Source organism: Typha angustifolia, chromosome 4 (genome assembly GCF_048772165.1).
Source record: "Typha angustifolia cultivar Huaian chromosome 4, ASM4877216v1, whole genome shotgun sequence".
In the NCBI taxonomy this organism is placed as follows: Eukaryota; Viridiplantae; Streptophyta; class Magnoliopsida; order Poales; family Typhaceae; genus Typha; species Typha angustifolia.
The window spans coordinates 2,847,300-2,864,607 of record NC_133242.1 but is presented as its reverse complement, the minus strand read 5'-3'; the positions used below and the strand labels follow the sequence as shown (position 1 = coordinate 2,864,607).

Sequence of the window (17,308 nt, the reverse complement as noted above, 5' to 3'; positions counted from 1 at the left end):
AATATTTCATATAAATAATAATGCTGCAGGTTACTTTGACCTGATGTGGGATTTTCTACATGGAAAGAGTAAATATATGTTATTATAATATAAGATAGTAAATATAATTTAAGGATCCTTGCAGCATTCAAGGATCAATTTCCTGAAATAATAAATCTAGTTGAGCTAACATTCAAGGATATTTGTGGCATAATAATGAACAATGAGATTATTCTCAAGAAAGATCAACATCATGTCAAATAATAATTTCAGCAAGGCTTGCTTATGGATGGACGATTACAATTGAGTCAATGGAAAAAATCTATTGCTTCCTCTGAAGTGGAGCTCCACAAAAGAATAAAGCTAGTATAAAACACATGAAGTAATTCTTCAAAGAAGCTGTACAAACTTTCCAGCGTCTTAATAAGTGGCAAAAGAATAAGTATCCAATTTCCTGGTTAAGATCAAAGGTTCCACTAGGAGAGCCTTCACTGAATGCAATATGATCTTTCTTTTTAACAGTTATCCTGGAATGTTGGGTGTATGTATCAAAATGCTGCCCTCAGAGCACCAACTGCAGCTTCCTGCTTCATTTTCACGGCTTTTCCGCTTCCTCGGAAGTACATATATACTTGCTGCAGATATAGCGGCAGAAAATCACAATAAGGATAGGTTCAGAATATCATTACTTTAAAAGGCTCCTCCAACTTAACTCAATTGAGCCATATGGAAGAACGAGTTGCTGTAGGATATCCAAGGAGATTAGTGTTTTCACTCGATACTGAAGTATAGTTTGAATTTTAAGCGAAAGAATAGATATGCTGCAGGTAGATTTTTTTTCCAAACAATAATCAGCACTAAAGTTGAACGCGAGAAATTCATTCACAAAATATCCTATCATAAACAAGAATAAAATTTACCTGAATGATCCAGATGCTGAGTAGTGATTCGAGGCAGAACAATCCGAAGCCAATGAAGTAAAATACCTGCAAGTATGGTTACAATTGAATTAGGAAAAAGCTATTAAATAACCAAGTATACAAATCCACAGGGGGAAAAGCATTCCTTTTGTGGAAGCTTAAGTAAGAAATTATGATCTCCTAGCTAGTCCCTGAACAAAGGTGCCAAGAATTAACTATTTGTCTGGAATAAAAAGAGCCCAACTCATTCAGATAACTGCAAGGGAATCAATATTCAAGGAAGCCTTATCTATCTGTTACATGTTTTTTAGATTGCCTATCATGTTATACAGGATATCATGCTTCAGAAACAGAATATTATCTGGAAGATGTTTGCTCATGCTACATATGACGTACAAAATAATGCTCTTTTTAGCTGACTTTTTAATATATAGTGCAGTCATAAAACCATGGATTCTTTTTCCATGCCTAAGAAGGCTAATAAAAGATTCTAAAAACCTTTTTTTGTTCATTATTTTAGTAAAAGAAAAATGCATTCGCCTACACAAAGTGTATACATATACATATACATCAGGCACATCTAAATAACCTCAAACATATTGCATGTAACCTAAGCTTACCCCAGCTAAAACACTATTGCTTATGACATCAATTGCTGGGAAAAATCCTCTGCAAGGCCAAAGAAAAGGAGAATATGAGTTAGCAAGAAATGAGAAACTTCTATACTGGGAAGCAAAACTTCCTTTCAAGAATATACAACTAATGAATGGTCATTGTCTACACAATCATATTGCTCATAATTAATCAATGGGCTTTCATTTCTGTCTATGAGATGGGGCATAAAAGCATGGGAATTCTTCCTTGGTTAAGCATTTTGCCTTCCTCAGTCTTGCTTCCTGAGCGAAGCTAGGAGGACCAAATTCTGGGGCGCAAGTCTAAAGCCCATCAAGCACAAGGTGTACATAAACTAACACTACAATTCAGGAGCTTTCAAAAATTTCCATTGCATGCATACTAACTGATTAAGCTCCTATATGATATACCAGGCATAACTTAGAAACATCTGCATTCTTCATTTGAGAAGAGAAAACACTCATCATTCTGACAAAGAAAATTTTATTTTTCAGGCACTAGATGATATTGACCCATTCAGGAAATATTGGACACAACATCAGTACGACTTTAAGAAATTATCATGTTACTTCTCTTACACACTATTACACGTTGAAGGAACTTACGTCAATGATTTTCCCTCAAAAATAATTGGAGGAGCCACAGCTGAATAGACACAGAAACAAATATGAAGCTGTTTAAGAAGCAATATGTCAGATGTGTAATGTCTTCAATGGAGAGCAAATATAACAATGAGAGAAAATGGAAAATTTTAGGACTTACCGAGTAAAACAGAAAAAACCATCCAAACTTTAAAGCACTTTCAGTCCTGGAAGATGATTGTAAATGAAAGAATATACTCGTCAGTTCAAAGAGTTCAAGCAATTTGAGTATAAGGTCAAAAACCACAAAACTGGTATTCAAAAGTGTAGTACCTCATGGCACGGTAAAGAGGCCGATACCATAAAACATAAGCACAAGGGCTACCAGAGATGAAGTAGACTATAGCAAGGAACCAGATCTTTACGCCTACATATCAGGAAAAAGCTATTGTCAGCTTAATCTGATAGGAAGCTGTTCAATATGTACAGAAGCTCAGTTGTTCAAACATATGTCATTAGTTAACTCTTCATGCATACCTCCCCCCTCAATCCAAGCCACTGTAACTGCTATGATATTCCAAAAGAGGCACGCAACCAATCCTGGAAGACACCCAAATATTTAATATGAAGTCCATATGCATCCCCCAGTGCTTATCGTCGAAACCAAACTCTAATATAAAGATTACTCCACAAATTTTTCATGAGATCCAGTTTTGATTTCATTCCATAGGTACAATTGTGGCAGTGAATTTCTCCTTTTATATCAGTGATCCCTTTTGTTAATGCCTCTGATAAGTTAAAACGGCCATAATAGCAATTCAAGCTAACAAAGGTTGAATTAAGTAATTCTAAGAACACCTAATTAGATCAAAGGAAGATAGCGTTTTTCTTAAAATTTTCACTTTTTTGCCTCTAAAGTTAGGGCTGCATGGGGTAGATGATTGGTTTTAGCTTAGATAAGAAAGTGTCGCACAACCTGAAATTTTAGCTTTAAAGAAAGTGAAACATACCTAAAAATGACGCAAAGGCAATGTACTGCAATCTTTGCAAGTGGATCGGAATCTCACTTTCAATATCATGATGAATAATGGGGAAAAAAGGTGGCCAATTTTTCTCCTCTATAATGATGCCGGCTGCACAAGCAAAGACAACAACATAAATTTGGAGAATATGAAAACCTATCAACTTAAGTTCAAACAACATATTTACCAACAACTACGGAAACAAATAAAATAAATACTAAAAGTGAAGACTGTGAAAAGATGGTAATTCCTTAATCCAATTCATCAATTTGATTAAAAGAATATCATAAATGCAATATGTAGGGAAAGCATTTCCTATTCCATCTAAAGGCTGTCATGTTCCTGATGATTTCCTTCTCACGACACTAAACGAGACAAAAATCTTTAGACCATCAAACAAAACTTCCCATATCATCCATCCTTTTAGAACTGATATTACCTCCAATACACCATAAATACAATAATATAAAGAAAGAAAGACATTACTGCTAGAGTGAACAGTAGAACCGTACCTCGATTTGCAGCCTCTTCCCTCCGTTTCAATTCCTAAGAGGCACGAGCAGAATTGTTAATGTACGGTGCCATTGACTGAGAAATGCCAATGTAACATACAAGTACTGCAACTGGTTTCAGTGAAACCAAGGATTACTGAGCCAGTCGACAACATGTCATTCCAACAGTAGGTTGGCATGTGGCATGGAATTGGATGCCTTAGGAGACCTCCTAGGTGGTAGTGTACCATCTTGGCAATACATGTACCTCACCGACACGACATATCCCAAGGGGATGGCAATCCTTATAAGAGAAATAAAATGAAAGCTTCAATTGGAACATACCTTTTCCCTCTTAATTAGTTCAGCCTCCTTTACTTGGAGTTCCTTCTCCTTTTCCTTCAGGTCCTGCAGAAAAAAATATATATAAAAAGATCACATAGAAGGAATAATAAAACTAGAAAAGTACGTAAGAGTTATAATTATCAAAACATGTCCAGATTCCAGACATAAATGCTCCATCAGCATGTAAAAAGTACAGACAGTACAGGAACAGTAACAAATGGCGTCTCACCACTCTGCAAGGAGCTTAAAAACTTTGCATCTGACGCACTTTACAGGAACACAAATGGACAAAACAAGCTTTTGCTACTCATAAACTAGTACCATTTTCTACTTCAGTAAAAAATCTTTGATGAACTTCCACCCACCTTTGCCTTATCAAGAGGAATATCAATTGTGGCACCATAATCATTACAGAAATCAGCAGGTTCAGGAGGAAGAGGCGAAAGCCAAGAATTTGAAGCAGGAGGAACACTTCCTGGGTGCTGGATGTTATAACATGTTCGCGATCCATCAGCGAAAAAAGAAAGATATACAGGAGGAGAATAACAACGATATCTATGCCTAAAAACAGCCAGGTTTCGCTATTTTTGTTCAAAACATAGGATGATAATATACTTAATTTCTGCTAAATTGTTTGAATTAACATACCGTAGTATAGAACGGACCTCCCCCATAATTAGAGTGCCCTGTTGCTTTTGTACGCACAGCTGTATGCTGACACAGGAACAACACAGGATCTCCAAATCAATTATTTATGCACCAGAAACAACAGAGCTACACAATTTAAAGAAAATGGCAACTTCTAATGATACAAAAACAAGCAGTAATCTCATTCGTTCTACAAAATTCTATTGTGTGCACTTCTACCGAAGCGACAAATGGCTTTTCATAATCTTGTCATTAGGAAGACGAGAACACTCCAAAGGATCATTCAATCCACATTTCAAATCCCAAAATCATGGTGACAGTGACAACCAGAAATAATAATGTTCTAGAATAAAAAAAACATCTTATGGATTATATCGTTCTTCAACCTTTTGTGAACGCTGTAGAAACAGGCGGCTAAATTTCTAGTTTAAAAGGAAGCAATAATCAAGATTCTGACATCAACCGTGCATAGCTCAACGGTATCTTCTAATCGAACAAATTCCAAGCGCATTGCGATCGAGGGAACAAGAAAAAGAACCCTCGGATGCAGATCCAACAAACACTAGCGATCTACATTGTTCTTTCTTCATAGGATCGATAAAGAATCAAATTATCCGCCAGAAAGAAAAAAACCATTGGATGGGTTTTAATTAGATATTTTTCAGCGGAAATGGATCCAGGACTGACCGCAAAGGGATTGACGTCGTCCTCATCGAAGGGGTTGCTATCGTAACGCCCCGCCATGATCTCTCTCTCTCTCTCTCTCTCTCCACCACTACTCCAAGGGATCGATCTCGTTCGCTATCTATCCCCCGGTGATCTTTATTTCAAGAGAAAACAAATGTGGCTTCTTCTCTTATCTCCCGGTCGTCAAGATTGCCCTGAACTCGCCGGAAAAGGAATGGTAATTCACGCGAGGATATGAATAACTAACATATCGTTTTAGCGTCATATATAGTATATTTACTCTGTCGACTCTATCCTGGTCTCGATTTTTTTTGTTGATTCCTATTTTAAAAGGGGTAAAACTGTTAATATAACAAATGTCGTCACATTTTAGCGTATAACCACCATCTATACTACACAATAAACAGGAGAGCTTTCCGCCGCCGGCCACAGCAGAGTTTCGGTTCCTTCCTCCTCGCCTCAAGGGTTTTCCTCATCGCCGCTGGCGAGTTGCCCCCCATCTCCTCCGCCCTAGCCAAGTGGCCAGGTGGTGGAGGGAAGGGGTTCTTTCCCTCTCCTTGGAGCTTTCCTCTTTCTCTCTCTCTCTCTCTCCCCATCCGGCTGTGCTCCCTCGCCGTCATTCTCTTCTCGTCATCTTATTTTAGGTTTCAGCCTGTCTCCGCCTGATCTGTTTCGTGGCGGCGCCGCGCCCTTTCCTCCCTCTCCGTCGGGCTCCGTCGCATCCGCCATCCTGTCGGTCCCACCCCCTTCCTCCACTGTCTACACCACTCCTCCCTTCCGCTGCCTGCGTTCATCTTCCTTCGCTGCTGCCGCAGTTGCACCGCCACCACTACCTCCCTCCACCGTCGTGATGACTCTCTTCTTCTCTCTCTTATCTTGGTCGCTTGTCTGCCTGGCCTGTTCCCCTGCCACAGTGGATCCGGCCGGTGGAATGTGGGTCTGGTGGGCTCCTCTCTGGCCTACCGCTCATCTTGTCGTGGCGATGTCGTCAGCGGTGCGTGGTACTGTTCGAGTTGTCGTCGAGCTATGAGGAAGAGTTTTGAGGTTTTTGCCACCTTGGCTAGTTCAGGCTGCATGTTGTTTTTAAACCTTTTTGCTCCTATAATTTTTCATGGTTGTGAACCTTAGTTTTCTTGCATCAAAAAGTCAATCGCCCTAGTTTTAATTTTCCTTTCAATTATGTATCATGCCGTCTTATACAATATAATATTTCAATATGCCTACGAGCTTTGTCTATAAAAAACGATATCTGCTCCACACTAACCAATGATGTCTCAATGGCTTATCTTACAAATATATTTTAGAACTCGAAGACGTATATGTAAAATTCTTTCCAAGGTGGAGCTGTTTGACTTTTCCCTTATGGTTAATATCACATGCTATCAGATTTGCCAGATAAGCTTAGATTAGAGCATACTACCAATTGCTAGTTTGCACATGTGGGCGCATTAATTAACTTCTACTTCTAACTTGTAATAAATAAATAAATAATGTAGCTGTACTATACTAGCAAATTTTATTTATTTATTTATTTATTTATTTATTCGTCTCTAAGATTATTGATTAATCTAGTTATTAACAAACAGCTCATATGAACGTCACTACCAATATATTATAATTATAATTATTATTATTAACTAACAATTGCCTCTTGTGAATAAAAAAGAAAAACCAAATTACTAAGGATATTTTCGTCTTTCCAACTCAACCAATCACATGTCTCAGCCGCTAAAGTAGCCCGTCAAAAGAATGCCATGCCAAGAAAAATAAATGGCATTTATTGCGTCAAAACTCAACAAATGTTATTATTTCGTAAATATTTGTGAATAAGACCTCCATCTCCTCTCTATCTTTAATAAATACGCGGCTTCCTCACTGGGTACTCCCCAAACGGAACAAAGAAGAGCTGAGAAAGAGATCAAAGCTTCTACTTACTTGCAACTCCAATAAGCACGAGAAATTAAACTCGAACTCGCATGGGCATCTGCTTCGGCAAGAAGGAGACCTCTTGCGGCGGCGCGACGCCGGCCGCCGCCTCTTCTAGAGATCCGCCGCCTCCGCCAGAGGCGGAGGAGACAGTTAAGGAGGTGCTCTCAGAGACCGCGAGGCTTAATTCTACGGAGAATGAGAATGCAGAGAAGGTGGAGGCGAGGAGGAGTAGCAGACAGGAGGGATCTCCGGCCAAGTACCAGAAGAAGCGATCCGCCTCCGTCGAGATCGCCAACGTCGGCTGCCGGAGCGGCAGGTTCTCAACGTCGCCAGCGAGGACGATCGGGCGGACGCATTCCGCGCGGATCCGACGAGATCCGGGTGAGAGATCGTCGAGGAGGTACGAGCCGGCGAAGGCGAACGGAAGGGTATCGCCTCGGCGGAGGCCGGCGGCGCGGGCGGGGAAACGGGAGGACGTTGGCGTCGTCGCAGATAGAGGAGGGAAGGAGTCGCTGGAGAATCCGTTAGTCTCCTTGGAGTGCTTCATCTTTCTCTAGTCCTCCTAATCTCTCCGCTACCAAATCGTTAATCGCGCTTCCTTTTCTCTTCTTCTTCTTCTTTAATTCTTAGAAATCGGAAATTAGGTTATTTCTTTTGTTGGGAGATTTTTCTAGACAGAATCCTACGCATCTATTGTGTATTTCCATTAAAAATTTTCTTTTCTTGTCTTTGAACGCGGTAGACCGGTAGTTCCGGGTAAATAAATAAAATTTTAATCAAATGTAAAAGAAGAACAGAGGGGTGTTATTGTTTAAACAAAAACCCTTCTCCTATAATAGATTATTATCTAAAAAACAATAGACTTATTCTATTAACTATTATTACTTTCATATTAGTTATAAATATAACGCAGTTAAGTAATACAAAATAAAATAGCTCTAAATCTATATTTTATACTCATCATTAAATAGTCTGTATAGCATATAGCAATTTCCATATAAGATATTTAAGAACTTAAAACATATATATATATAAGGCGAGATCAGCCGGGCAACTTTCCGGTGATTTGGAAGGACCTCTATTATTGAGGTAGGCCGTAGGCATCAACCATCAATGCTACATATCCTGAGGTGCACGTCGCATCCACGTGCAAATTTAACACTTCCTCGGGCGAAAGTTGTAGGTTGCGTTGGGTATTGCATAGAATGTCCTAAGTAAGCTGGGAACGCAAGACTTTCTCGTGTCCAAATATTAACACAAATTATATATGATATTAAGATTTTTCACTCCGAGCAGAACGTAGAATTAGCATGTCAATTCTAATTAAAATACTATACAAATCTTAGCAATTTTTTCCGAGTACATGTTCCATGTGAAAATAACTTTGTTATAAGTACTCTGGCAAAAACTCTAAATATTTCAAAAATGTTAATTGAAAGCGTAGCTATTCTCTTTTTTATCTTTATATTGTGGAAACGAGACCAGCTAATAAGAACATAATTCTTCAGCATTGTGCGAAAACATGGCCCTCACCCTCACCGGTCACCCCCAGTCTCACAGCATTTGTTCAGACGTTGTATATTTTTGCTTGAGTTTGCCGAATGCCAAGAAAGAAGTATTTCTAAACCTAATCGATTTCTTCCGGGAATCTTACTTAGGAGGACAGAAGGAAGGAAAAGAAAAAAAGAATGGTGCATGGCCATGGCCCCTATCTGTACCGAGACATGTAAGATGAAAGAGCAAGCAAAAGAATCATGGACGTCCTCGAGAAAAAGAACGACCACTTTGAGATGCGACAGGGGGAAGAGCACATGAACATGAAAAAAAGAAAGGGATTTAAAACTGTACAAAATTTTGCTAATGTCATCTTTGAACTTAGCAGCCCACTTTGAGATGTTTGGCAGTAGAAGCTGACATATGAGAATGATGAGGATTCAGCTAATCAGAAGCGCTTATTTTACACAAAGTGTGAGGAGTTAATCCAATCACCTTTTCCAGCTAGCTAAGAATCTGATGTTGATCCAGTGAAATGGTTCTGCTGGTGAGAAGGCCATGAGATCCTTTCAGGTGGGCAGGGAGCTGGGGCAGGATGTGCAATGAAGGTGGGTATGTCATGCCCAGGCATGAGCACTGAGACCCCTTTTGAATAGACTGACATCTGCAAGACAGAAAGAGGAAACAATCTAATCAAATGATCTTGGTTATCCTCGACTTCATCAGAAACAATATAGTTAGACATTATGAATCAAGTCTAGCTTCTCACAGGACGCAGCACAGCAAATCGACCAAAGTTCGACGTAAGACACGTTGGTTGTACATATGACCGCAGTCTATTTCATGCATCCACTCTTCAGAAGAGAGGATACGATGTTAAAGGTGAACTGTCGATTTCACCAGCGTAGCTATTAACCGAGGGTTAAGAGATTATTAAGCAGCAGTTAGAGAGGTTTATCCTAAAGAAGCTATGGTCCTGCCTTCACCCCCGAGCTCGTGCTAGTCCAGGAGCATTAATGCTGCCAGATAGGTGCCATACACTAAACTAGTTTAAGGCCCACCTAGCGTAAGAGCAGGCTAGGTACTTATACTGTGCAAATTCTGAAACAACTAACATGCTACCAGGTGGATCATTCCAATTAATTGAATCGAATCTTCCGAGGGATAAATCGAATCTTACTTGGGCATGCAAGTTATAGCAAGTAAACCTAACGAGTAACATTGGATTTGATTAAGATGGCCACTAGGATTGTTGTTCTACTTTAGATAAATCTCAAGGTTTCAAAGCACGGAGGATAGTAGTAAAAGAAATTGAAAGATTTTCTTAGATTTTTTCTGAAAGTTAATCTTTCTTACTACTGAATCTTTAACCAAGGCCTGTCTTTTCTAGTGGTAAGATTTCACTATCTCTTTTCTTTAAAATTGATACAAGTTTTGCGAATTGGAAAGTGAAGGTACATCATTCGTGAAGAACAACTTATAACCTCTTTACTAATTAACTAATGCTTGCTAAGTTCCCATTTGGGCTATTTCGCAATTTGTTGGGCCAATTCTACTCTCTACTTCCCAAACATAAATAAATGCTTTGGTGCTAGACCTGTTGCAAGAATAACAGGGTGAAAAAAATGGTAACTTGGGAAAGAAGTAGTGGACCTGATCGGGCGAGCAGGGATCGTTGATCTTGCCGGCGGTACCCCATCTCTGCGCCTCGGGATCCGCGGATCTTCGATGCGTCTGGTATCCGCCGCTTGCGTTGTGGCCGCGGAGGAAGCGCTCGAAGATGGCCATGAGGAGGAACATGGAGACGAGGATGGCGGTGGCGACGAACCCCATCGACACGGCACTCACCGAGGTGTCGAACTCATGCCGCCACCTCTCTTCTCCTCTCTCCTCCACCTCCACCGGCGACATCGCAGCTTCCCTCTCCCACATTTCCGACTCAAAGTGTTCCGACGGCAGATATCTCTCTCTCCTCTCTCTCCTCCCTCTCGATCGAATCAACCGAGTAGGGTTTTCTCTCTCTTTTGGAGGGTGGGGGCAAGGGACCACCGACCCCACGTGAGCCATGAGAGAGAGAGAGAGAGAGAGAGAGAGAGAGAGAGAGAGACTATATGTTTCTTCCTGACATACTTCCACTCCAGAAGAAAATGCTCTCCTTTTACTTCTTATTAACCAAGATTGCCACCCAAGGATATCTTTGTTTTGGAAAAAAAAATGGCGGGATTACTCTACCTGGTTTAGTAGCAATAATAATAATAATAATAATCACCTTCTTATCATCTTATGTGTGGAACCTGTGCCGTTGTCACTCGTCAATAATTATCATCATTTTTCGCGATAGAATATTGATGTCCACGTGGATTCTGACTTGTCCGATCTGGATATCCATGTCGGACGATCTGCCAACTACCACATGGCATGATGTAGTTGCAGACACGACACCTCAGCCTGCCATGTCGGCCCACCGCACGGCAAGGTGGCCCGTACACCTCGTGACTCTCTTAGATGAGGATCGAACGGTGAACAAGAGAAAGGGACACCTCGTGATTCGTGGGCATTGACTGAGCCACACTAAGTTGTAAGGCCAGCTCGAGTGTCTCCAAGTTTCAACAGTAGCGAACCCCTTCTTCTCTAGCTCTTTCCTTGTGAAAGAGAAAGAGGAAGATACTGCTATATAATATGTTCTTATGAGGATAGCTTGTCCCAATCAGAACACAAAGGAAATGGCTGAGAAAAATAGGCGATCTCAAACCATATAAAAGCGGAAATGATTGAGAGATTTCCTGTGTGATGTCATCTGAATTGTGGCAAGAAAGATCGATGGCGTTCTTTTCTGGGCCCAGCCCAAGATTACGTTACATGGCTCAGAACAGTTGTGGTCACCACGCAACTGGTGCTGCTAATTAAATATCCTCTTGTTTTCTATCGGTGTGTTTCCATTTCATTTGCTTATTGGTGGCCGGCCAGAGAAGGGCTATAGTTACATTTACATCTTATACTACAGATGAAATCTTACATACGGAACAATGTTGTAACATGCCCCTCTAATACTAGTCAGTCCACCCTAAAAGATCTTCTCCCATGTGGACAATAATTAAACTAAAATATACATTTTCCAACTCAGCGTTCTCTGGTGCGTTGTCTTACACGAGTGCACACTAAGCTTTTCCCAACCACAAATAACGTAAGTAGAAAAGTATGTGGAGTTAATCTGAACACATATTCATATGGACAAGGGTTGCTTCTAAACTTCTGATTCATTACTGCTCCTATGGACCAGAATCTTCATTCTCAACCAACCACTAGCAATTACATGCCAAAATCTTGTACCAGATTACAAGTTCTACTCTTTACTCCGTAGTCGATATAAAAACCCCTCCCTCCTCTTTCTTCTACCAACTACCAAATTTTCCGGTATCCCCACATAGGGAAGAAAGATAAAGGAAGAAGAAAGAAGCCTCTTCTTTCTTTCTTTCTTTCACGTTCTTCTTTTCTTCGTGGTGGATTTGGATTTGGTAGTCTCCATGGCAGCTGTGAGCGGTGTCTCCTCCCCAAGATTACTACCCTTCTCCGTACCCAGCAAGAACGATTGCAAGCCCAGATCCAACTTCCTCTTTAACCCCTTCCTCTCCCGGAAGGGGAAGAGGGGAGGCGCGATTTGGGCGGTGGTGGCCGAGGACGCGGAAGTGATTCCCGTGAAGAGCACGGATTCCACGGACCCGCAGGATGGGGTCGTCGTGGTGGTCGGACGAGAGCAGGAGCAGGACGGGAGCGGCGGCGCCCAGGTCGGTGGGTTCGCCTTCGAGAGCGGAGGAGTGGGCGGTGGAGTTGGAGGTGGAGGTGGAGGTGGTGGTGGGGGTGGGTTCTCTTCTTCGCCGATGGGGTCGGAGGAGGTGGAGAGGATGGTCGATCGGGCCATCAACGCTGCGATCGTGCTCGCGGCGGGGACGTTTGCCATCACCAAGCTGCTCACCATCGATAGCGATTATTGGCATGTGAGTGATCTCGTTTCTTATTAGGGTTTGCATGTGACTCACAGCTTAAGAGGATTTAATGAGTTGGTATCTAATGTGTTTGTTTGGATAAGATAAGTGTAAGAAAACTTTGCTATAGTTCAGCAAGCATGTTGCAAAGTGGATGATAGATGTCCATACAAACCATTAAGATCCAATAACAAAAAGGAGAATATAATAGATTTCACTTCTTAAACATCCATGGCGGATTTTGATTAGATGTTCTTGATTTTCTTAACAACGATTGAGTTGTATTTGCTTGGGGATACTGTTATGATAGATTACATAGATTTTCAAATAGTGCTCACTCTAAATTATCAATTATATGCCATGAGGGGGTGGAGATATATGGCGAGATGGATAGGTGAACTGGAGTTAGAGTGAAATGAGGCTAGTGTTTACTTAATTGCTAGATCTACATAGTTTTTTCTGATAAAATGCTATTGATTTTCCGAACAAAGTTTGGTTTTTTTAATTTCTTGGGGATACAGTAATGATAGATCACGAGAGTTTTGACTACTCTTTATCTCAATTGTTGCTTTATATGCCATGAGGGAGGGTGGAGATTTACGGCAAGATGGACAGGTGACCTGGAGTTAGAGAGAAATGAGGGGAAGATGAAAAGTGATGTTTTGATTTGCGTTCACTTAATTGCTGCATTTACATAGTTGTTTTTGATAAAATGCTATTAATTGTCTTGCTTGTTGATGTAGTTCTGATAGATCATGAGAGTTTCAACTAGTAACCACTTCAATACCAGCATCGGACATGTATCTAAAAAGAAGCTGATAAGTGTTGTGCCGATCTGATTGATATGATCTTAGGATATTAATTTGCTGCTTTAACAGAAAGTTGTCCTTAATCAGAACAATTGTCTTCTGTAGTCAACTACACTCTGTTTATGAAACTCATAATTTGTTTATGGATCTCAGGGGTGGACAATTTATGAGATCCTAAGATATGCGCCCCTACATAACTGGAATGCTTATGAAGAGGCTTTGAAAACAAACCCTGTTCTGGCCAAAATGATGATAAGTGGAGTGGTTTACTCTTTGGGAGATTGGATTGCACAGGTAAATGTAGTTTAACAATTTATATTGATATATTTTCATTTTATAATCGCTTACTGAAATTGCTCACTTCTTCATATCTTTGTGCAGTGCTATGAAGGAAAGCCGCTTTTTGATTTTGACCGTGCTCGCATGTTCAGATCTGGTCTTGTGGGGTTTACACTTCATGGTTCTCTTTCTCATTATTATTATCACTTTTGCGAGGTAACTACTATTTTTTTTTCCTTTAACTGATTGCTATTTCTTGTCATTCCTTATCGCTATATAGTAACATTAGTCAGATCTGTTTTCCAGGCTCTCTTTCCATTCCAGGACTGGTGGGTAGTTCCTGTCAAAGTGGTATTTGATCAAACTGCTTGGTCTGCAATTTGGAACAGCATTTATTATGTGGCCTTGGGCTTCCTTCGCTTTGAATCACCGGCCAATATATTCAGCGAACTAAGGGCTACTTTCTTGCCAATGCTCACTGTAAGCACTATTCTTCCTCTACTCTTGCTGCAAGAAAAGAAAAAAAATCACATACCGTGCCACAGTATCGGGGCTAATTTGCTTGTGGAGCTAATCTAGTTGGCTAATACTCTGACAGAGCAGCATAACTAAAAGCCAGTTTTATTGATTAATCCTACTGTTTATGCAAAATTTGGTTTAGACCTTTGATCCTTTTGAATTATTGATCTGCTTGTGGCTGGAGACTTCTTAGGAACTTTTATAAACATCACTCATAAAAGTAATTGATCTTGCCATTGCAAAGCCAATGGCAATCTAGGTTGATCCAGTAGATATCTATGCAGAATTGTGAAACCAATTAATTTTTCTCACGGCACTTCTATGTGATAATTTTAATATACTTGTAGTAGCTTTGAGCAAGTGTCCATAAACAAGATGATGTATCAGACATTACAAATGACACCTTGAAATTATTTGGTTTGGCAGGCAGGTTGGAAGCTTTGGCCATTTGCTCACCTGATCACTTATGGTGTGGTTCCAGTTGAACAAAGACTTCTCTGGGTTGACTGTGTAGAGCTGATCTGGGTGACAATTCTCTCGACGTAAGCATTCAAGCATCCTGTTTATTGCTTTAGAAGATTTCTATTGTTTTCTATCTTGTTGCATTTGTAAATTAGTATAGAGCTGTAATTTGGTGCAAGCGCACACACTTAATATCTGTACTCAATGTTGCGTGTTATGGTTAATGAGTGTTCTCTTCTTTTATCTTAGGTATTCAAACGAGAAGTCTGAAGCAAGAAACTCAGAAGCACCGTCTGATTCTCAAACTGGATCTCCAACTGCTGCTCCTGAGGTGCATTAGTTGTCACTAATTTTCAGGACTTTGGCTAGTGACACCTGGAAGTAAAAATGGTGAATGCAAATCCTCTAACTCTTCTCCATTTTCTGTCTTTCTTTCTCTCTCAGGAGTTATCCAAGTAGATGAAAAACCATAGCTGCTTGTGTACTGGACATGCAGAAGAAGTTGCCGCAGGTGTTGTATATATTTTGTATTTTTAGTGTCGGCGTAATTCTCTAATGAGAATAATTTTGCCATTTCCAAAGAATGTAGTTGGTCTAGATCATTAATTGTGTAATTATGATACATTTCTTACACTAACAATAGTGCAGATCAATAAGGTTTAGGTGTGTAACTATCATCTCCTGTGCAACCTTTTGTTACAAAATGTTTCTTCTCTTATAATTCTTCCTTCATAAAATAAAAGTACCAAAAGGAATGGCGGTACAAAATATTGGGATTATGCTCAAATGTTTAAAGGATCTATGAGTGAATATTCCTTAGTTCAAAATTTCGTCTTCTCCCTCAAAAAGATTAAAAGTAAACGAAGTGGTATCATTAGTTTACTCAATTACTCATATTTCATCAAATATGGATAGTAGAGACATTCTTGTCAGCCTCTAAATTTTGGTTAGGTAAGTTTCTTTTACTATTTATTAGATGTGCCAAAGCTGCCATTGTTTTCCCAGCTCCAGCTTCTAGTTCCTTTCTTTTGGGTGGAGAAATTACTCTAGGTGTTATTTCTTAATAAACATTTCAAGATCCTGGATAGATGGCCTTCAACAGTGTAAAGCTTTTTGCAAGATGGTTAACATCAGCAACAGGAGGATAAAATGGTTTATAGTTTTGCATCCGCCACTGGGTTTCAGTTTTATTATGACTACCTCTCCTATAAGGGCTTGAAATTAAATTTTGAACCGAGATTTTCAGTTCAGGCTGGCTCAATTAATTTCAAGCTAAGCCTAAGCCCAGCTCAAGCTTTAAATTAGTCTGATTCAAGTTTATTTCAACCAGGTTTAATTCAAGCTCGAATCTTAAATAAGCCTAATACAAGAATTATTCAACTCTGTGGGATTAAATTTAATTTAAGCTTAAATTGAATAATCTTAACTAAAGCTAAGATCATTTAATTTTGATCTAATGGTTCACAAATTATTCAGCATAATTATTTATATATATGAGTTATTGTTGGGCGGAGCATGAACGAGCCTAACTTGTGATCAGGTTCAGTCGATATTAATTTCTAGTCGAATTTCTTGTTCAGGCTCGACTAGCAGAGCCTAAATCGAACCGAGCCGAGTCGGAACTCCAGCTACTAGATTATCTTTGACAGCCTCTTCTACTTTCATCTAATCTTTCACTGAAGTATATTCTTGTTCAATCAAATAGTTATTCCATTTGTTCTTAAGATCCAGCAGCATCTCCATATAATTTTCTTCTCCTTGTATCATATAAAGTGTGGAACCTAGATTTTTTTTTCTCTCTCCTGTTAGGCCCCACATGATGTGATAGTGGCCTCCACTGAGAGTGATACAGGGATAACCACATCCCTCTTCCCCTTTTGCCATCCGTTCCAAAATCGGCAACCCTCCTCTTTGCAATGCACAAAAGTTCCTGTCCTGCAACAGCCCAGAGGTATAGAGCTGATTGATTACTGGTTGATGAGGGTTTAACATTCAGGATGAGTGTGAGATTCCCTTGTGATGTTGAGAGGGTATATACTTCCAGGCCCATCTCTCATCTCCTCAGCCACACAAACACACACACACATACACATACAGAGAGAGAGAGAGAGAGAGAGGGACATAAATATCTCAACATGGGGGTATGAAATGCAAGGTAGTTGGGAAAGGAGATAAGGGGATGGAAAGATTAAATGCCAAAGCCTATTGGCTTTTGTCTCTCTCTCAGAGCAAGGAGTCATCTACATCAGCCCATTGCCAATTACCCAAATCTAGAAGAGTGGAAAGGACAACACCAGAAAGCTTTATAGGGCATCTAATACTATTTGTGTCTCTCAACCCCATAAAGCTCTAGCCTACCTTCTTTTCTATCAAAACCAACATTTCTTCCATTTTGGGCATCCACTTCATGTGGCTAGAATTTTTTATGCTCTCATTTCCTTCCATCAAGTTGATGTTGTTGTGAAAATGGACCTAATAATTAGGTGTATCATATGTGTTAGAAAAAATATATATATATATCCTTTTG

General features: G+C 40.0%; 4 protein-coding genes across 4 annotated transcripts; 2 read left to right on the top strand and 2 right to left on the bottom strand.

Annotated features, from left to right (window-relative positions):
- Positions 1–277: 277 nt before the first annotated feature.
- On the bottom strand, positions 278–6,513 carry LOC140759381 (secretory carrier-associated membrane protein 1-like). Its single transcript, XM_073095926.1, has 13 exons — positions 5,307–6,513; positions 4,620–4,685; positions 4,337–4,453; positions 3,972–4,034; positions 3,648–3,681; positions 3,124–3,246; positions 2,651–2,713; positions 2,447–2,540; positions 2,295–2,340; positions 2,138–2,205; positions 1,520–1,568; positions 900–965; positions 278–614 (listed from the first exon to the last, which is right to left on the bottom strand). The coding sequence occupies exons 1-13, from the start codon at positions 5,361–5,363 to the stop codon at positions 528–530; spliced, it is 933 nt and encodes a 310-aa protein (XP_072952027.1). The 5' UTR covers positions 5,364–6,513; the 3' UTR covers positions 278–527.
- Positions 6,514–7,109: 596 nt separating this feature from the next.
- Positions 7,110–7,986, top strand: LOC140759460 (uncharacterized). Its single transcript, XM_073096033.1, has one exon. The coding sequence runs from the start codon at positions 7,283–7,285 to the stop codon at positions 7,790–7,792; it is 510 nt and encodes a 169-aa protein (XP_072952134.1). The 5' UTR covers positions 7,110–7,282; the 3' UTR covers positions 7,793–7,986.
- A 959-nt stretch (positions 7,987–8,945) lies between these two features.
- Positions 8,946–10,766, bottom strand: LOC140759416 (uncharacterized). The gene is made up of 2 exons (XM_073095973.1): positions 10,383–10,766; positions 8,946–9,393 (listed from the first exon to the last, which is right to left on the bottom strand). Exons 1-2 carry the CDS (start codon positions 10,659–10,661, stop codon positions 9,238–9,240), a joined length of 435 nt encoding a protein of 144 aa, XP_072952074.1. The 5' UTR covers positions 10,662–10,766; the 3' UTR covers positions 8,946–9,237.
- A 1,347-nt stretch (positions 10,767–12,113) lies between these two features.
- Positions 12,114–15,452, top strand: LOC140759651 (uncharacterized). The gene is made up of 7 exons (XM_073096266.1): positions 12,114–12,724; positions 13,675–13,815; positions 13,903–14,016; positions 14,107–14,280; positions 14,746–14,861; positions 15,031–15,112; positions 15,226–15,452. The coding sequence occupies exons 1-7, from the start codon at positions 12,254–12,256 to the stop codon at positions 15,238–15,240; spliced, it is 1,113 nt and encodes a 370-aa protein (XP_072952367.1). The 5' UTR covers positions 12,114–12,253; the 3' UTR covers positions 15,241–15,452.
- The last annotated feature ends 1,856 nt before the right edge of the window (positions 15,453–17,308 follow it).